The sequence below is a fragment of the Arvicanthis niloticus genome, chromosome 4 (assembly GCF_011762505.2).
Source record: "Arvicanthis niloticus isolate mArvNil1 chromosome 4, mArvNil1.pat.X, whole genome shotgun sequence".
NCBI classification, from domain to species: domain Eukaryota; kingdom Metazoa; phylum Chordata; class Mammalia; order Rodentia; family Muridae; genus Arvicanthis; species Arvicanthis niloticus.
In genome coordinates, this window is record NC_047661.1 from 108,577,766 (window position 1) to 108,599,072 (window position 21,307).

Here is a 21,307-nt window from a genome sequence, read left to right on the forward strand (position 1 = left end):
CAAGGATGCTCAATTTCTTCTTAGAATCCACGACAGGAAGCTGTCAGGAGCAGACAGGTCTCTAATCAAAATGAACATTAATATATAAATATTTGTAGCATCAGTTCTATGGACTTCTGATGTTTTGAAAACCAACTATCCATGTAAGGTAACCTGGACTGTTGTCTGTTCACTCCTCTCAGCTATTTCTAAATAAAATATGGAAAACACCCCAACAATAAACTCAAAAATATGAATTTGCTATAGTCCCTTAACTCATAGGTTAACCGTCCCAAATCAGTTAAAAAAAAGTTAAAAAAGGGCTGGGTCTAGGCCTTGTATTCCTAAATGTGTTATACAGGCACAATGCCCATGAGAGTATCAATATTCATCTCATTTTTATATTAATAAGAGGCTCATACCAATGAAAACCTTAAATTTGAAATCAAAGTAAATTTTGTACCATGTAAGAAATTATAACTTCATCTTGATAATAATTATACAGATTTCTACCAATAGGTTATGGCTATGCAATAAGTTCTAGCTAATCCCCCCTGTTCCAACAAAACCACTACTTTTCCCTAGAAAGAAAGACCATTATTAACCACATTAGTCCCCAAGCTCAGGGAATAGGGGCGCTGACTCTTCTTTAACTTCTTCAAGCTGATTAAGGGCGTTGAGATTTTAGAAGAGGGGTGGGGGGAAGAGTAAGTTGATAAGCCTCTGATGCTGTGTCTTCACTGAATCCAGATGGAATTCCAGGACATCGGAGGTTTGGGCAGGTCTGCTCAGTATGCTTGATGAGTAGATACACCAAGGCTGTGTATTCTGCAATATACAATTCTCAGAACAAGTTTTAGTATCAAGAAAAAAAAATTTCCCACCCCCAGGGGGCTGACATTTTTTTTTTTAAAGATATTGGTTCTGATGACTTTTTTTTTCACTTGTTAAAATTGGTTGTAGTATTTATGTTTCAGATTTTATCCCCTTACCCTACTTCCTCCCACCACCCAGAAACCTCCTATCCCATCCCCCTCCTCATGCTTCTACGAGGCAGTGACCACACCTACCCCCCCTCACTATCCCCTCCCTGCCCTCACTCCCCCCCCCCCACTGTGTGTTCATTTTTTTTTTATGGGACCAAGAAACTCCTCTCCCACCTATGTCCGACAAGGCCATCCTCCCCTACATATACCTCTGGAGTCTTGGGTCCCTCCCTATGTGTTCCCAGGCTGGTGGTTTAGACCATGGGGGGCTCTGGTTGTTTGGTATTGTTGCTTTCCACCTGGGGTCACTAACCCTTTCTGCTCCTTCAGTCCTCTCACTAAGTTCTCCATTGGAAAACCCCTGATCATATCAGTGGTTAACTGTGAGCATCGTCCTCTATGTTAGTCTTTGGCAGACCTCTAAGGAGACAGCTATATCATGTTCCTCACATTATGCACTTCCAGCCGTCCACAACAGTGTTTAGCTTAGGTGGCTGTACATGGGGTGAATACCCAGGTGGGATGGTCTCCTGATGGCCCCTCCTTCAGTTTCTGTTCCATGTTTTGTTTCCCTATTTGCTCCCTTGAACATTTTTGTTTCTCGTTCTAAGTAGAACTGAGGCATCCCCTCTTGGTCTTCCTTCTTCATGAGCTTCATGTGGTCTGTGGGTTGAGTCTTCGCTAATCCAAGCTTTTGGGCTAACATCCGTGGAGATATGTTTGTGTAACTATCTTCTTTTGGGATTTTTGGAAGATTACTTTCTTGCTTTTTCTAGGTTGTAGTTTCCCTCCTTGTGTTGGAGTTTTCCACCAATTATTCTTTGAAGTGCTGGATTTGTGTTGAGATACTGTATAAATTTGGATTTGTCATGGAATATTTTGGTTTCTCCATCAATAATGATTGAGAGTTTTGCTGGGTATAGTAGTCTGGGCTGGCATTTGTGTTCTCTTAGGGTCTGTATGATATCGGTCCAGGATCTTCTGGCTTTTATGGTCTCTGGTGAGAAGTCTGGTGTAATTCTTATAGGTCTGCCTTTATATGTTACTTTGCCTTTTTCCCTTACTGCTTTTAGTACTTTTTCTTTGTTTTGTACATTTGATGTTTTGACTATTATATGGCGGGAAGTATTTCTTTTCTGGTCTAAACTATTTGGAGTTCTGTAGGCTTCTTGTATATTTATGGACAGCTCTTTCTTTAGGTTAGGGAAGTTTTCCTCTATAATTTTGTTGAGGATATTTACTGGTCCTTTAGGTTGGGAGTCTTCCCCCTCATCTATACCTATTATCCTTAGGTTTGGCCTTTTCATTGTGTCTTGGATTTCTTGTATATTTTGGATTAGTAGCTTTTTGTATTTTGCATTTTCTTTGACAGTTGTGTCAATGTTTTCTATGGTATCTTCTGCACATGAGATTCTCTCTTCCATCTCTTGTATTCTGTTGGTGATACTTGTGTCTATGACTCCTGATCCTTTTTTTAGGTTTTCTATCTCCAGGGTATTGTCCCTTTGTGATTTCTTTATTGTTTCTACTTCCATTTTTAGATCCTGCATGGTTCTGTTTAATTCCTTTTCCCGTTTGGTTGCATTTTCTTGCAATTCCTTAAGGGATTCTTGTGTTTCCTCTATAAGGGTTTCTATCTGTCTACCAGTGCTCTCCTTAAGTTCTTTGAGAGTGTTATTTATGTCTTTCTTAAAGCCCTCTATCATCATCATGAGAAGTGATTTTAATTCTGATTCCTGCTTTTCTGGTGTGATGGGGTGTTCAGGGCTTGCTCTGATGGGGGAGCTCGGTTCTGATGATGCCATGTAACTTTGGTTTCTGTTGCTTACGTTTTTGCTCTTGCCTTTTGCCATCTGGTTAACTCTAGTGCTGCCTGTACTTTCTGTCTCTGACTGAAGCCTGTCTTTCCACTTATCTAGCTTGTGTCTGATCTCCTAGGGGTCCAGATGTCTCTGTGATCTTTTCCAGCTGCACTGATTACAGTGGTATCTCTAGGATGCCTCAGGATATGGTGCCTCCAAGGTAGCAGTCCAGCTAGTTGTCTGGTGTTCTGGGTGCAGTGTCTCCTCTTGGATATCTCAGGATATGTTGTCTGACACTTTGAGTTCAGTTGTTCCTCTGTGGCTCTGGGTTGAGTGGACCTTTTAGTATGTCTCAGGTGGAATCCGGGGTCCACACAACAGCAGACCTGGCAGAGGTCTGATCCAGGTCTCAGATCTGAGAACTAGTTTCTAAGACACTGTCCAAGTTAGAGTGCCTGGGATCCCTGCTTCCTCTGGGTTCTTGGAGGTTGGGGACAGAGCTGCCACCCAAGATCTGCTCAGTGCTCTGGCCCAGACCGGAAGGAACCAGTGTTCCGGGCCGGGAGTGACTTCCTGGGTCTTTGTGGGTCCCAGTTACTCCCTGTTTAGGGCAGGCCCTGCTGTCTGCTTACCTAAGATACTGCCTGAGTTAGAGCGCCTGGGATCCCCGCTTCCTCTGGGTTCTTGGAGGTCGGGGGCAGAGCTGCCACCCAAGATCTGCTCAGTGCTCTGGCCCAGACTGGAAGGGACCCAAGTATGTATATTTCTTATTAATTATTTTATTTATTTACATTTCAGATGTTGTTCCTCTTCCTGGTCCTCCCTCCATGAACCCTCCACCCTGTCCCCATCCCCTTTGCCTCTAAAAGGGTGCTTTCCTGCCCACCCATCCAGTCCCACCTCACCCCTCTAGCATCCCCATTCTCTGGGCATCAAGCCTCCTCAGGACCAAGTGCATCCTACTGTGTTTAGACAAGGCAATCCTCTGCTACATATGTAGTGGGAGCCACAGACTGGCCCATGTATGCTCTTTGGTTGGTGGTTTGGTGCTGGGAGATATGAGGGGTCCAATTAGTTGATATTGTTGTTTTTCCTATGGGGTTGCAATCCTCTTCAGCACCTTCAGTCCTTCCTCTAACTCTTCCATAGGGGTCCCTGACCTTAGTCCAATGATTGGCTATAAGTATCTGCATCTGTCTCAGTCTGCTGCTGGTAGAGTCTTTCGGAGGACAGCCATGCTAGGCTCCTGTCTGCAAGTACAACATGGCATCAGTAATAGTGCAGGGTTTGGTGCCTGCCTGTGGGATGCATCCCAAGTTGGGGCGATCTCTGGATGGTCTTTCCTTCAGTTTGTTCCTGCATTTTCTTTAGACAGGAACAATTCAGGATCAAAAATTTTGAGATGGATGGGTAGCCCCATCCCTCAACTGGGGGCCATGTCTATCTACTGGAGGTGATCTCTTCAGGTTCCATCTCCTTACTATTGGACATTTCAGCTAAGGCCATCCCTATTGGGTCCTGGGGACCTCTCACATCCCTGGTGTCTGGGACTTTGTAGTGGTTCTCCCCGCCCCATCTCCCACCCCACACTGCTGCATATTTCCATTCATTCTCCTGGCCTTTTCTCCTGTCTCCCCCATACCTGAACCTGCCCCTCTTTTTCCCTTCTCCTCCCCTCTCCCACCTAGGTCCCTCTTTCCCTCTGCCTCCCATGATTATTTTGTTCCCCTTTCTAAGTGGAATTAAAACATCCTCACTTAGGCCTTCCTTCTTGTTAAGCTTTACATGGTCTGTGAGTTATATCATGGGTATGCTGAACTTTTTAATTTTAAAATAATTTAAAAGTCACAGAAATATTCCATGGTTAAAATTCTTATATATTTTAACTCAGATTTCATATTATTAACATCCTCCTGTTGTTTGTATATCATCTTTGTCTTTGGGAGTGGCTTTCAGACACAAAGCTCTCATTGTCCAACAGGTAAGGGCAGTCTTTAGCCTACCTGTGCTGGGCTCATCAACTCAGAACAGTACCATTGGTACAGTATTCCTGGCTCTGAGTTCTATCCAAAGCCCACAGTTTTCCTTCCTAGTGAGATCCTTAAAAATAGTCTGTGTATGAGTGTTTTCTTGTGTGTATATAAGAGTACCGTACGTGTGCCTGGTGCCTCTAGAGTTCAGAAGGACCTGGAGTTAAGGATGACTGTGAGCTGCCCTGTGGGTACTGGGAACTGAACCCTGGTTCTCTGACAGACCAGCCAGTGCCTTTAACCATCTTAGCCATCTCTCCAGGTTCTTGTCTCCCAGTGAGGTCCTTTATTATGGTGAGAATGTCAGCAGTAGGTGTCTTTAGTTTCCTTCAGTTTGGAACAGTTACATCACGTCACATTGTTTTTGTTACTACTCAGTGTGGCTTATTATCCATTTCTTCATGACTGCCGCCGTCATCACAAGTTTTTGTCAAGAATGCCGAAGGAAGCAAGCTAGATTGTTTGCACTGCTAACAGGTGGCTTATAGTTCTCACCTATCCTTATGATAAGTGAGGTTAGCTTACTAAAAATATTAGTCTTTATCACTTCTCTAATGTGAGTTTAAACTATTTTGTACTATTACTCACAAGTATTTGGAACAGAGATGTTCAGGGTCTATAATTACTCCATTGTTACCATACTTCTGCCTGCCTTTTAAAATTCCTAATGTGTTGGCAGTTGAGACCAGGGCCTTGCAACACCCACCCCCGGTGCTGCCTGCTGGTTTTAGCCTGCCTCAAATGCTGCCAAATGGTGGCATTCTGATTCTTGATCCTCTGGTCCTGCCTCTGTAGACCAAGCTCACCCTGGATAAAAAGTACTCAGGAGTAAAATTGTGTCTTTACTGACAACATGCAGACTCTGTTATCACGGTTCCCTAAACCATAAGGCATACTGCATGTCCAGAGCATGGATGTTTTGCTCTCCATTGGGAGTGACTTGAAGACACTGTAAAGAATGCAGAAGTATGTGATTATGTTGACTACAAATATGATGCCATTGCATATAAGGGGCTACAGCATTCCTGTGGTTTGGTACTCAAGGGACATCTTGGAATCAGTTCTCCCCGTATCTCAGGGGCCGGTTATATTTTCCCCCTTTCTCCCCCTCTCTCTTTCTCATTTATACACTCATATACTTATCCCTGTATCTGTGTTGCTATACTACAAACCATAGAGATACACTGACACTTTTAATTCTAGCCCACATCATGTAATCTATTTGGTCTTCTTCTATTCTGTATGTAGTTCTTCGTTCTATGGTGAAAACCTTTGTCAGTTCCCCACTGTTTAGTGTCTTATTTGCACTGTGTCCTTGTATGTTAAATTGTCCGGGCAAACAGGCTGCCTTCTCAGCCATGGCCCTGTTGCCTCCAATATCAGCTAGTCTGTGTTTCCCTAACTTCTGGCAGGCCCCCAGGTGTAGTAACTCAGACCAGTCTAAGAGTACAGGTCACTCAGAGGAAGGCCAGGGAAGAGCAGCCAGGGAACAACACTCATTGGTGAGAGTCAGGCTAGAGCCATGTTCAAGCAGTAACTCCCTAAGTTAACAGGGGATGCTTGTGCTCCTGCAGTAGGCAGCCTTCAGTGCTCTAGAGGTCCGAGTATAATTAAGTTAGGAAGTAAAAATGCTTCTTGGTCTGAGGTGAGCTTTGAAGCTCTGAGATGTTTAGGATCTTGTATGTCCCTATGTGAAAACAGAATTTCAAACAGACTTTAAAAGATAAAAGCAGTGGTCAGTTCTGGACCACTCCTCCAAGCTGAACAATGTTAAATGCTCATATACTTCAATCCAGACTTTTCCGTACCCTGCACCCAAGGACACATCACATCCTTTTTGGATTAGGAAAAAAAAAAAAGCCTGCTGATGTTTGGAAAGTAATTTGAGAATGTCTGAGGATAATGATAATATTCCAAACATTAAATAATAAAAGAGATGCCATGACAAAACCCCCCAAATCCTAGTCATTTGTGACAGTTCTCTGTGCTTCTGTCATGGCGAGAGAGGGATCAGAATTGGAAGTAGATCGAAGATGATGTCCACTGTGAGAGGTGGGATTGGAGAGGTCGATCAGCAGTTACTACTCTTAAGAATGACCTGCATTTGGTGCCCAGCACCTGTGTCAGGCAGCTCACAACTGCCTGTAACCCTAGTTCTGGGGGATCCTACACCTCTGGTCTCCAAGGGCACCTGCACTCATGTGCATGTACCTTACACAGAAGAACATGACTGCACATAATTAAAAATAATAAAGGTAAATATTTTATTATTTCTAATAAAAGCAAAAATAAGTAACAGTAAAAAAAAAAAAAATGCTGAGTGTCTGAGTCCAGCCATCATGGTGGGGCAATGGGGCAAGTGTCCGGAGAATGGTAAACATGGGGTTCGTATGCCATGATTGTTTTCCTGTTCTCGGAAATTACTCCATATCCCAAAGAACCCTGGCTTCTGACAAGAGGTCCCCTGGTAGCCAAGCATGGAGGAGTGAAACCGGGATTGTAAGCAGACAGTGGCTAATCGATTCAGTTCATCTTGTAGCTTTTTCCATTTGAATAATAGCAGCGGCCCTCATAAGAGATAGTATTGCTGCTATATTGCAATCCTGAGTCCAGAGTCAGATGACAACAGAGTGGCTCTGTTCTCAGAGTAATCTGCATACATGTGGGTAGCAAGTAAAAAGGGAAGCCATAGCTCTCTTCATAATCTGTCTTTTTATAAAGGCCTTGAAAATGAGTAACCCAGCTCAGGTCTTTGGGCCATTGGAGGATTTGACGGGTCATTGACACACTGACTTTGAATTTACACTTGTTGAAAGCAGTTGACTATTAGGACTGAAAGAAATCCTGACAGTTGCTGTCATTTCCCCTTAACGTAGGACTAACCACCCTGAGTCTGTGGCTCCCGTATCACATGTCCTCCGGTGAGCCGGGGCTTGTTTGTACTGAATAGTAGCAGTGTATGTCAACTGTCTTGGAATAAGCAGTCACCAGTCCATGGCTGTACCCATTTGTGATTCTGAGCTTGTGTGTTTGTTACTTGTGAGCATCAACCAGGAAAGACTGGCTTGTCTCATGCAGGGCGATGCTGGAAAGCCCTAACTCTGGAAATTCTCTTTTCAGATGCTGTCTTTGCATTTCAGTTGCGCAACCCAGTACACAACGGACATGCTCTGTTAATGCAGGACACCCACAAGCAGCTTCTAGAGAGGGGCTACCGGCGCCCTGTCCTCCTCCTCCACCCTCTTGGTGGCTGGACGAAGGATGATGATGTCCCTTTGATGTGGCGTATGAAGCAGCATGCTGCAGTCCTGGAGGAGGGCATTCTGAATCCTGAAACAACAGTGGTGGCCATTTTTCCATCTCCTATGATGTATGCTGGGCCAACTGAGGTAGGCTGCTTGTAAGACACCAGTGTAGCACTAAAGCCATTCTTGTGAACACTGTATTATCCCCTACTGACCTATTGACCGTTCTCTGATGCCTGGATGTGTTCCAAACATTCAGCATTGCTGAGTTCTCATTCTCCTGCTGCTGGGGATGCTCTCTAGCTGGGGCTGTGAGGAAGACACAGCACCTAGAACAGTGTATTAGCGTAAGGTTGTTTTGTATCCACGAGCCCAGGTCCAGATACAGTTATAACATCGATGTTGTTCTTTTAACAGAGGCCCAGAACACTGTGATTTTTGCTTTTTCCAAAATTTTCAAGAGCTAAAGGGAATTTAGGGTACAAGCCAGCTGTTTTCACTGTACAAATACCTGAACTAATTACTCATAAACAGGTTTTGGCTCATGGTTTGAGTGTTTCAGTATGTAACTGGTTGGTCTTGTTGCTTCTGGGCCTGTGGTAAAATAGCACATCATAGTGGAATTGAATGGCAGAACAGAGTGTTTGTACTGTGGCCTGACAAAGGGAGAGGAAGGGGCCAGGGTCCCGGTATTTTCCTGAAGGACAGGACCCCTATACCCTCCCTTCCTTTAAAAGGTCTCACCACCGCCCAGTAGTTCCACACTAGATATGAAGGAAGGATAACTTTCAAGGACCAAATAATTGTTTTGCTTCTGGTCTCAAGAAGTTTATGTACACGTATCCATCTGAATGTGAAATGCATTCAGTATTTTAGAGTTGTATCCAGCAGGACATTAAATTCTTGCAAGGTTTACTTTTAGCTTTGTGTCTCTATGTGTGGCAGTTGAGGTTGTATGCATGCAAATGAGTACAGGGTCTGTGGAAGAGGCCAGAGGTATTAAATTCCCTCACTGGAGCTGGAAGTAGAGGCAGTAGTCAGTCACCCAGCATGGGTGCTGGGAACTGAGCTTGAGACTTTCACTCTTCTGGAAGAGCAGTACTGGATCTGAACTCCTGAGTCTTCTCTCTGGCTCCCAGGAGACAATCTTCATTTGGAGCATGATTGAATCAGGTGCTTCTTGATATGGGGGCAGGGTTTTGGAATTCCCCCCATGGTCAAATAGAATGTTTGAGATCTTTTTTGTATTCATATGTAAAGAAGATGAAAAGTATGTTTCAGTTTCAAGGTAGAGTAAAGTAGACTTTTAAAATATATTTGCTGAATGAGTTAATAAATCAGTTGACCTCAGAGGTAGTGGGTGACAACTTTCCAGGCAGCCTTTTGTGTTTTCAAGATAAAAATGGCCTGCACATTATCACTGCACTTAGATTTATCTGAGAGGCAAACTCTTTTTAAAAAGATCTAAGTAATTTAGTGATACAAACTCCTTCAAACATTTAAAAGGATAGTCTCAGACGTTTGACTGTTTGGGATGGAGCCTAAGAATCTTTATTGGAGCTTAGTTTATTAGGTTGAATTCTCTGTGTAACTTTACACAAGGAAAGCAGCAAACAAGTCAACAGGCAAGGAGATGAAAACAGTTGACTCTTCTCTTAGTGAGTCCGTGTTCACAAATATGTTGAAATGTTGTGTGTGTAAACATCCCATGTTGCTCCTCCTTCTGTCGGAGTAAGGTGTTGGGTAGATTTGGCCCGCCAGGGCCCTGGGTGTTTGCCAGATATCCATGACTTCTGTTTAGTTCTTGTATTTCCCACGTTGTTTAGTGGTTCCTCTAGCTGGGATCTCTTCTAGACGTGGTGGAACCTGGGAGAATCAAGCTGATAAAGAGGTGAACTAAAGTCTCACTCGACAGCCAACTTTACTCAGACCCCTAGACAATTTATACTCTGAGGGGTAAGAAAGGTCACATGAATAAAGCTCTCAGTAAGTTCAAGATGCATACAGTCACAAGGACAAGCTGCATGTGACAAGAACAGGTTTTTCCATAGAGGCATATAAAGGATATTTAAAACATTTATTTGAATAACAACAGCAAGCAATAATAAATAATCTGAAGTATACTCATTCCTATCTACTACATCTGGGAGGTTCACAAAACACATTCCAAGAACAATTTCATGTTTTGAAGAAACTGAGGTCACAAGACATCTGTGGAGTCTCACAGACTTCTCTTTACAAGACTCTATTTCTGGACTGTGTTCCAACAGTACTGATGACATGAGCTTCTTCATTTAAGCAAGTCATTTGATCTGAGGTTGTCTAGAATGATACGTCATTGTCTAGTCAGGGAATGACCCAAAGGAGGTTAGGGCAGTGTGCTGGCTAGTTTACTGTCAACTAGTTTCTGTCACGTTCTAGGCATTTGGGAAGAGGAAACCTTGATTAAGAAAATACCTCTACCAGGTTGGCCTGTGGACAAACCTGTAGGGCATTTTCTTGACTGATGATTGGACTAGTTCACTATGGGCAGTTGGTCCTGTGTGTAATAAAAAAGTAGCGTGAGCAAGCCTCAGTAAGGCCTCTGTATCAGTTCTTGTCTCCAGGTCCCTGCCGTGAGTTCTTGGCCTAACTTCCCTGAGTGATGGACCACCAGCTGTGTAAGCCCATATCTTCCTAAGATACGACAATAGAAACCATAAGTGTAATAGGCAGGAGTAGGTATATGAGTGATGACGTCATTAAATTCCAGCTAAGAAAATGAGCCTCTTCTTTTGGGACCTGTCTTGTTCTCTCTGTGAGTCTTATGTTTGAAGGTGGAGTTGATATGAGATTTTATTCAGTAAGTTAACTAAAAATACTTTAAAAAGACAAAACAAGGATGGGAGGATTTGTTTTTTGTTTTTTGTTTTTTGTTTTTATTTTATTTTTGTTTTTGTTTTTTTTCGGGACAGGGTTTCTCTGTGTAGTCCTGGCTGTCCTGAAACTCACTCTGTAGACCAGGCTGGCCTCGAACTCAGAAATCCGCCTGTCTCTGCCTCCCAAGTGCTGGGATTAAAGGCGTGCGCCACCACCACCCGGCTCTTTTTTTTGGGGGGGGGAATGGGAGGATTTGTAATAAAATAGGCTGTGATAACAAACAGAAGATCCTTCCTTGAGTTCGACAGGGTTTTGGAAACATGGTCTCATGTATCCCAGGCTGGCCTTAAACACAAGATGTAGCTAAGGCTATCTTTGAGTTCCTGGTATTCCTGCCAATACCTTCAGAGTACTGGAGTACTGGGATTGCAAGCCTGCTACACCATGCCCAGCTTTTGACTGGAAAGGTCTTATGCCTTAAGTTCTGTCAGTTGTGCTTCTGAAGGAAGATGAGGAAGTGAGCGTAAGGGCTAGAGAGATGTTTTGACGATGTGTTTGGATCCCAGCACATATTTTAATAAATGGGCATGGGATGGTTCTACATGTGTCAATAACCTAGGCACCATGGAGGTTGGAGACAGGAGGATTGCTGTAGCTTGCTAGATGCCAGCCTAGCTCTAGATTCAGTATGAGATGTTGTCATAAAGGAATAGGATAGAGAATGATAGAGCAGACCATCCAACATCCTTCTCTGCAGTGTGCCCATGGGCTTCTCCCTTCCCCCATCATATACACAAATAATAGGCACACAGACACACAGACACTCACATAGGCACACAGACACACAGACAGACATGCAGACATATAGATTAAGTGGATTGATCTGATGCTGCTTATATTCTAATGTAAAATACTTGTTCCTCAAGATGTGGGTGCTTCCAATGAACAGATCCTCATGTACTCAACATGATGCCATGTGAACCTTCTCCCCAATTTAAGTGATCAGTAAAAGCCTGTGATTGGGCAGTGGAAGGAGTAATATGGCACTGGAGGCTCAAGTAAGGGGCTTTCAGGTAGAGACTGGAGGGGAGGAGGAAGGAGGAAGAAGCTACCATGAACCAGAACCACATGACAAGTAACAAGGGACCTAATAGCTGGAGAGTTAGTATAGACCTAGGTCTGCCCAATCTAGGCTTATGGCTTTAAATAAAATACCTGGATTATGTATCTTTTATATGGGCTCATTAGGATAGTAAATTCTCAACACACACACACACAGAGAGAGAGAGAGAGAGAGAGAGAGAGAGAGAGAGAGAGAGAGAGAGAGAGAGAGAGAGAGAATGAGGGAGGAGGGAGGGGGAGAAGGAGGGAAGGAGGGAGGGAAGGAGGGAGGGAGGGAGGGATGGAGGGAGGGATGGAGGGAGGGAGGGAGGGAGGGAGAGAGAGAATAAACACACAAAACAAAGAACAGGGAAGATACCTAAGGTCTTCCTCTTTGTAAGGCACAGTGGCACAGTTGAGCAGTTGGTGGTGAATTCATCCCTTCACCCATCCTGAGTTCATGGCTGAGACATCCCTTACAAAGAGGTTAGCATAAGGAGAGCACACATATTTACCACATTCAAGTCTTCCATGACAGAGCCTTTATAAAGAGCAGCCCTTGGTCTTAAACATGGAGACATCTCTCCAACCCCCAGTAGCTCGTTTTTATTGAGCTCTCACTGTTTATGCCAGATGATTTGCGTATGGTTTTTGTTTTGTTTGTTTGTTTTTTGATTTGCATATGTCAACTTAGTTATTATAAGGACACTAAGAGAGCAGGTACTGTTATTCTCTGTTTGCAGAGGAGACCCACGGTAGAGGTTCAGCAGTTACTCTAAGTCAGTAGAGCAGGTAGTGAACCATGGAGATGGAAATTGCACCCTAGTGATCTGGTCCCAAAGCCATGCATTACAGTTCTGGTCTCTGGTACTGTTTAACATTATAGTAGTTGAAAACCGCAACTGGGTGTGTTTTGAAAGCAGACTGGAAGTACATTCATAGAAGTTTTAAAATAATGAGTTGACATGGCTCTGGCAGACGTATCTTAGAGGTGGAATTTCCTATTGAATAACTTTCATATCTGCTCATCATAGTCCAGAGTGGGAGTTTGTGCCTTCTTTGTGTAATCTGTATTCTGACGCTTTCTAAGATTGGGATATAATCCTCATATTATTAATGATACATGCGTATGGGTTTAGTTTTGCTTTTAGACAGCATCTCACTTTGGCTTAGTTTGGGACTCCCTATGTTCCTATGGCATCCAGGCTGGCCTTGAACCCAGAGATGTGTCTATCTCTGCCTCCACAGTGCTGGGATTAAAGGTGTGTGCCAGCATGCCTGGCCCTTCTGTGTTTGTGTTACTGGTTTTATAAGGAATAGCTAGGGTACGTATATCTCACTGTCTGGCTGATACCAATATGTAAAAGTATGTATTATTGGCTGCCTGAAAAAGAGTAATTACTTTGCTGTAGGCTCTCACCATCCGTATCCTGACTCCACATAAAAGTGCTGTCTGTATCTCTTAAGAGTCATTCATAAATCTGTGTTAAAACCTTAGAAGTTGGAATATGGCAGAGAGCCTGGGATGACTTGCCATTCATAGACTTCACAGCAGAATGTAGCTTTTGGCCTGATTTGGAATGTCCTGGTGTCTAACTATCGAATGCTAATAATACAAAGAAAGTAGAAATAATGTCTTTGAGTGTCTGAGTATGAGTCACACACTGAACTGATGCTCTGCGTGCGTTATGTAACCCATGGACTTTATCCCAATTCTACCCAGAAGGCTTCTGGAGCCCAGAGAGTGTGTAACACAGCTGAGGTTTGTCAGAGAAACCCAGAGCTGAACAGTAGTTAAGGTAGTGAAGTCAAATTATACCCAGAAACTGTTGCAGTAGCAAAAAGGCCTCAGTGTAGAACCGAACTCCACTCTGAATACAGCTTGCCCATTGGGGGTTTATGGATGGGGAGCACAGTGCAGGTCAGTGGACAGATTACTGAGAAGAAACAGAAGTGAGGTTAGCAGACCTATGGCAGGCAGGCCAGGACACACAGATGCCACCTTGGGTGGCTAAAGGACCTAAAAGGTGCATGGAGTATGCAATCAGCAGATGTTTTTTTTTTTTTTTTCTTTTTCTATACAGCTGGACACTGAAGACCAAGGCTAGCAGGCTCAAAGGCCAGAGTTAGGCCAGCTTTAAATCCAGCAAGAGGCATAGCTGATGCCCACCGGACTCCATGGCCTTTATGTCGACTTGGCCTGCCCCTTGGGCTTCATGCTCTTTGTACAAGAGCACGATGCTGCCAAAGGTCTCAAAGTAGCCCTTCCCTGATGGTGGGTGGGAGGGTAAAGATGTTAGGCTCTGTGATGTGTATTCAGCACTTGGTGTTCTGGGCACCTTGGAGCTGAGTCTGCCCCTAGGTCTTTGCCTGAGTGTGGACAGTGAATAGAGGTGCGTGATCGAATCAAGATGCTCCAGGTTCCATTCCCGAGCAAGGGGCAGTTTTTAACTTCTCAGCCTTTGATGAGTAAACTAAAAGTTGCAGCAATTGTTTTAATATTTTAGGTAGTTAAATGTTTCAATGTTTATGACCTGGCACGATTTAAGCGGCTTATGAAAATCTACTCATTCTTCTTGGTCTCTTCCCTTTCTTTTTGAGGTAAGGTCTTGCTATATAGTCCAGGCTACTCTGTAACTCACTGTGTAGCCCAGGCTATACAGTCCTCTTTCCCCTGCCTCCCGAATTTGGATTCTAAGAGTGCCACCATGCCTGGTTCCATCACGCCTTCCCCTGTAGTGCCTCACTTATGTGCTTGGCTTATTTACAGCCCTTAAATGAAGACTTTTCTTATAATATTAATAATACAAAAACCTCTCATTTTTCTACTTTTTCCAGTGACATCAGGAACAAAGCTGCCAATAAGACATATTTGCCAAATTGTCATAATAAAATACAAACAGTGATTCTCCTTTAATCGTTCTCTGGGTTATTTAGAAGGCATTGGTACCAGATTTGTTTCCTTAGCACAGACGCACTTCAGAACAATGAGCAGCTGTGAAGGCTGTGTGGTTATCAACAGGATGTTCCTCATTTTCCAGTCTATAAAAATTTAATGGCTTGGTTCTGAAATTCCATCCTAGGAATGGAGTGGGAGCCTCGAGGGGAAGAATTTACTTTCAATGCTTAAAACGGTGTGAATATGTAATTTTATCTATATGAATAATTAGTTGGCAAATAGAAAATCAGTTTTTCTCTTGTCATTAAATACTGAATTTCTCCCCTAAGGATAATTTTGCTTTTCAAGATCTGGTATGTAAAAATGTCAAAAAAAAAAAAAAAAAAAAAAAAGGGATGGATTTGAGAATATGTAACTAACAGCCATATTCTGAGCATATGAAGTTGTAATAAGGATTACCATTTAGGTTTTTCCCTTGGGGAGGGGGAGGGTAATGCGTTGTTGGAGGTGGGGACTTCTTTCTGTCAGGAATGTTATTCTCCAGTTGTTAAATGTTTCTGTGTTAGAAACAGATTCTATGTAAGTGAGCAGAGACATATAAACGGGGGCAGTTGGAACACACTGCTGTGTGGATTCTTGTGTATTCCCTTAATTAGGTCGTATTTTACACCAGTATCTGGCAGCCAGTACAGTGTCCATTGGGACCTGAACCTGCCCTATGACTCCTTCAAAAGGCCCCACATCCTCACTTCTGTCCAAGGCTCAGCCTCTATCCTGACTTGTAGCCTTGCAGATTGGAGTTTGAGCTCTGTGAATAGCTTATATGTATGTAAAATCTTACACACAGATGCATGTGCATCCTTATATCTCATAAGCAAATAATCCATAAATATATGCATATATATATATATATATATATATATATATATATCCAGTTATGATTTACTTGAGGGCCTGATTTTAATTCTAGCTCCCCAAGAAGATTCAGTAAATTCGTTGGGGCTTCCTACTGTTAGGCAGTGATGACATGAGACATGTGTGGAGGTGCTGCTCAGTGGGACAGCTGACAAAGATACACATGCATTTATTATCTATGGTTTCTCAACAGTCATCAAAGCGTAGTTATCTAATATGCAGACATCTATTCTAGGTCCAGTGGCATTGCAGGGCGCGGATGGTGGCCGGAGCCAATTTTTATATTGTTGGACGAGACCCTGCTGGCATGCCTCATCCGGAGACAGGGAAGGACCTCTATGAGCCAACCCATGGTGCCAAAGTGCTGACGATGGCCCCAGGCCTGATTACCTTGGAAATTGTTCCCTTCCGAGTTGCAGCTTACAACAAGAAAAAGAAGCGGATGGACTACTATGACTCCGAGCAGTAAGTCTGACCCTTCCGCAACCGACAGAAGCTTTGCTGCCTGAGCCGTTTCTAGGGTTCAGCACGTTGTCTGGTCTTTACAACCTCTCATGGGGGGCTTTGTTGGAACCATCTCAGGAAAAGTTACATCAAGGAAGCTAACTCTCATTGGCCTGGAGTTAGAAGTGAAAGAAAACACTGGTCTCAGCTGGATGTGGCAGTGCACACACTTTCTCATCTCAGCATTTGGGAGGCAGAGGCAGAGGCAGAGGCGCAGAGGCAGAGGCAGAGGCGCAGAGGCAGAGGGGCAGAGGGGCAGAGGGGCAGAGGGGCAGAGGGGCAGAGGGGCAGAGGGGCAGAGGGGCAGAGGGGCAGAGGGGCAGAGGGGCAGAGGGGCAGAGGGGCAGAGGGGCAGAGAGGCAGAGGCAGAGGCAGCTCCCTGAGTTTGAGGGCAACCTGTTACACATAGTGAGTTCTAGGTCAGGCAAGCAAGCAAACAAGCAAGCAGCCCCCACCCCACCACCACCTCCTCACATACATACATACATACATACATACATACATACTGGATCTAGTTTCAGTAAATCTAATTTCAGAGTTGGTGCTTTGGGGGGTTTTGTTGTGTGGTCCTTAGGGGCATGTTCATGTTTATATGTTTGTATGGTTGCTAGCAACTTTCAGAATATGTGATTGAGCCGGGTGGTGGTGGCACACGCCTTTAATCCCAGCACTTGGGAGGCAGAGGCAGGTGGATTTCTGAGTTCGAGGCCAGCCTGGTCTACAGAGTGAGTTCCAGGACAGCCGGGGCTACACAGAGAAAACCTGTCTCAAAAAACCAAAAAAAAAAAAAAAAAAAAAGAAAGAAAAAAGAAAAAAAAAAAGAAAAAACAAAAAGAAAAAACCAAAAACCAAAAAAAACCCCCAAAACCAACAAAAAATGTGATTGGAGTTTCAGAGGCTGGCATGCCCAGCTTATGAGAAGGGTGAGGCAGTAGAGTCACAAGGTTAAGAATAGCCTAGGAAAGCTAGGGAGATCCTGTCTCAGAATAAAAGTAGAAGGGTTGGGATATAGTTCAGTGACAGTTTCTTGGCACACACAAGGCCTTGGTTCAGTTTTTAGTATGGCCAATATGTATATTCATACACATGTATGTAATACACATATGTATCATGGTAATATTAAGTATGTCTGTTTCTTTTGGATGGGTAAAATTGTAATCATTCCTGTCCTTGGTGATGTCTATGTCAGCTTAACGTATCAGTGTAAAGCTGAGTTACAGGGTCTAGTCCTGTCTTAGCTACATGACCTGAACTCATTTTCCCCCATATTTCCTGGGATTCTTGGTCAGTGGAATGGGGTCAGGGGACAAGGTATTTCTTCCTACATATTTCTATAGTTCTTCTACATGATCTTAACAGCAAGTTATTTACTCAAGACAGGATCTCACTGCATAGCCTTGGCTGACCCACTACTCACTGTGTAGATCAGGCAGGCCTCAAACTCAGGATCCTTCTGCCTCTACCTCCTGAGTGCTGGGATTAAAAGTGCACACCTTGGCTGATGTTTGTGTGTAACGCACACATGTGAATGTTGTTGATAGCCTCTTACTGTACCTTTTTAGTATAAGTTACAATTCATAGTTAACAAGTAAAACCAATAATTCACATAGGACAAAATCAGTTTTAATTTATGTCTTCTCAATTTTAGCTGCCCTGACAATGCTAACTGAAAGTTGACACTGGCTTAGACGCAGTCATTCTGAGCAGGAGCACCCCCCCCCCTTCCCATGGGTTTCTACATGGGCTTCATGTTTAGGAATAATGTAGACCTTGACCCTATATCCTCATTTAGTGTGACCCATTTTGCCACAGAGGAGACAGAAAAGGAAAAAAGAAATGTTGTGAAAAGTTAAGATGACACTCTCTTATTTCTAAAAGGCATATAAGCAGACATTGTAATCCCAGCACTGGGAAGGGAGAGACAGGAGGCCCAGTGGCTCAGGGTCATCCTTACTACATAGAGAATTGGAGACCAGCCTGGGCTACATGAAACCCCATCTCAAATAATTAAAAATCAATAAGTAGTAAATGGTTTTATTCTCGGCACAAAATTGCATTCCTAACCATGTGGGCTTGTTTTTTTAACCTAAAGATGCCTACGTGTCCGTGTATGCACATACACATTTGTACATGGACATACATGTATGTATGCAGAATTGCACCATCCCATAGTGCAGCTCCTAAGAGGCAGCACAGAGTCTTTTAAAAGAAGAATATTAGGGAGAATGTTATCAGTTATGGTAAACTGTGTCACCTCAAAAGGTGATGAAAGTCTAGAAGCGAGAGAAAAGCGAAAGTTCAGGCACAGCCCTGCTCTTTTGTGGTTAGATTTATGAAAGCACCATCAGAGAGCCCTGCTTAGTCTGTGGGGAGGCCTGCCTGTCAGCAGTCCTGTTGAAGCCCCCCCTCCCCCAAGCTCCTGAAGGGGAAGGGCCTTCTTGCAGACCTGTAAGCCACATGGTGTCGGAGGCCGGTGTGGGGTACAGTGCTTTCTGCTTTTTACCCCAGGCCCAGTTTGTGTAGTTTGTGTACAGTATTCCAGAACCTCATTTTCTGAGAACTGTGGTGAACTTTGCTTTGTGAGTTATGTAGTGTCAAGGACGAGCAAGGAGAGAGAAGCAGAACCATTCTGCCAATCTATATGCTTTCACTTAGCATAGTTTCCATGTTGTGGCATTAAGGAAACTGAGCCTGGGGAGACAGTTCATGGGTAGAGGCACTTGCCGTGCAAACATGAAGAGCTGCGTTGGATCCCCAGCACCCAGGGGGAAAGCCCAGCGTGGTGGGGCTGCACCGGTAGCTCAACATTTTAACAGCAGGCGCTGCTCTTGCAGAGGACTCAACTGTGGTTCTTAGCACCCACAGCAGGCGACTTACAACCATCTATACCTCCAGCTTCAGGGGACATCTGACACCTCAGACTTCTGTGAGTATGTGCATACCAAGAACATGCACACATACAGATACACATACCTAATGAAAAATAAATCATTTAAAAAAAAAAAAAACCCGGCAAGGTGATATGTACATAGACAGGTCCCTTGTGTTCCCTGACCAGCTTAGCCTTTTCTAACCAGTCATCCCAGGCCAGCAAGAATCCTCATCTCGGTAAGCAAGGTGGATGGTTTCTGAGGAATGATACTGGAGTTTGACCTCTGGCCTCTGCAGCCAGGTACATACCCACACACATCTGCACTTGCACATATGAGCCCCTCCCCCTACACACACACACACACACACACACACACACACACACACACACACTCGTACACAAAGAAAACCAAGGAAAATAAAAGCACATCAGTTCTTTTCCAGCTCATGGGCTGACATGTTTCATCCCTGTGGTCCCCCTGCGTGGTCACTGCTTTAATCACACACAGGACCCCTGACCCCATCTGTGTGTCGTTGATTAATGTACTGCTAGGGCCCCTGATAACTTTGATGTTTGACTGAATCTGTGTAGTACCGCTTTAAGTTTCTCTTTTAATCATTTAAAAGCTAAATAATTACATCAGTTCTCATAAGATTTTCCAGAGATGAATATTCTGTTACTTGCATGAGTAGCTCATTTCCTTGGAATTTTTTTTTTTTTTTTTTTGAGTTACCAAATCTTAATAAGTTAACTTGGGAAGCTTTAAAAATGCCTTAGTTTAAAAATTTTTTTTTCTGTATTTGTGTTCAAATATAATTAAGCTGATGGGAATATGTTGGAGAGTGATTAAAATTTTGTGAGAAGGCGTTCGTCTTTGATGTGGTGAGAAAACAGTTATTAATTAGGCACATATGAGCTTGTCCATGTTTGATTAATGGATGTTACTCAACGCCAGCTTTTATGTAATTAATGATTTTGTAGCTCTTGGTTTGATTGAATAGTAGTGTAAGACAAGGCTTGGGGAGGGAAATATCCTGAAGATTTCATGCAAGATAATTATTGATAGGTATTATGATAAAAGTCATCTGTTTATGTTTAGGAAGTCAAGAAAACCGTGTTAGCTTTGGAAGTGACTCAGAGACATGGAGTTGTAGGATTTCAGTCCCAATACAGATATTATCAGCTATTTTATCTTTTTTTCTTTTAAAGGGTAAATATTTGTATTCTGGTAGACAAGTGCAAAATTATGTAGATTATAGAAATGGCACACTTGGTAGAAGGAGCGTACGGGGTACAGAGTACCCGCAGAGCTGAGTAACTGAAGGATTGGAGGCAAATGTTCCTGGGCTGACGTCATTGCAGCTTGGCAGATTTTGTTCCTGTGATGATACAGTGTACTGTACCTGAAGGACTGCTAGAGAGAACACTCAGCCACTGAACTTGCCTGTCTTATAGAAGACGCCCCCTTATCATCTAGAAGTGCCCCTTACTATCTAGAAGACACCCTCTTACCATCTAGAAGCCCCCTTGCTATCTAGCAGACACCCCCTTACCGTCTAGATGAAAAACAGTTTGGTTTTGGGGGATGATGGCTGTACCCCTCCTTCAAGGTGTCTTTAGATTTCTTTCCTTTGTTTACTTTCAGTGGCAATCCATCCAGTACGATGGTTTCTGAGGTAGGACTCTTAAACCTGTGTGTCAGTGGTCCTCTGTTGCTAATTATCAGTTTTATGTTGCTAAAATAATAATTTCTGTACAAAACAACATGTGTAGCTGGTTAGATCCAAAACCCAGGTTGTTTGTCCTCTAGCCAGGCGGGGGGGGGGGTGGGTGGGTGGGGCAGCTCCTCTGTGCCTTCTGTCTCTGGAGTCTCCTCCCCTGGAAATCCTTTGCAACAGAATTCATGTCCTTAAAGATGTGGGATTGGAATCCCTGTCTGCTTAGCTATTGGCTGAAGGTTGCACTTGCTCCTAGAAGAGACTTTAAGCCCTGTCCTGCAGCTTCTCCCTCTCAGCATGTGGCCTTCTGCATTCCACACAAGTCTCTAATGCCTCAGATCTCTATCAACCCCACCCACTCCCCATTTTTCTTTTCTTTTTTTGCTTCTAGCTGGGA

General features: G+C 43.6%; 1 protein-coding gene across 1 annotated transcript in view; it reads left to right on the top strand.

Annotated features, from left to right (window-relative positions):
* The window catches only part of Papss1 (3'-phosphoadenosine 5'-phosphosulfate synthase 1), a 75,988-nt gene that overhangs the window by 45,706 nt on the left and 8,975 nt on the right, over nucleotides 1-21,307 (top strand). Inside the window, exons 10-11 of the mRNA XM_034500467.2 lie at nucleotides 7,918-8,186; nucleotides 16,052-16,281. Coding sequence (XP_034356358.1) covers nucleotides 7,918-8,186; nucleotides 16,052-16,281 — 499 coding nt within the window. The remainder of the gene's footprint in view (nucleotides 1-7,917; nucleotides 8,187-16,051; nucleotides 16,282-21,307) is intronic.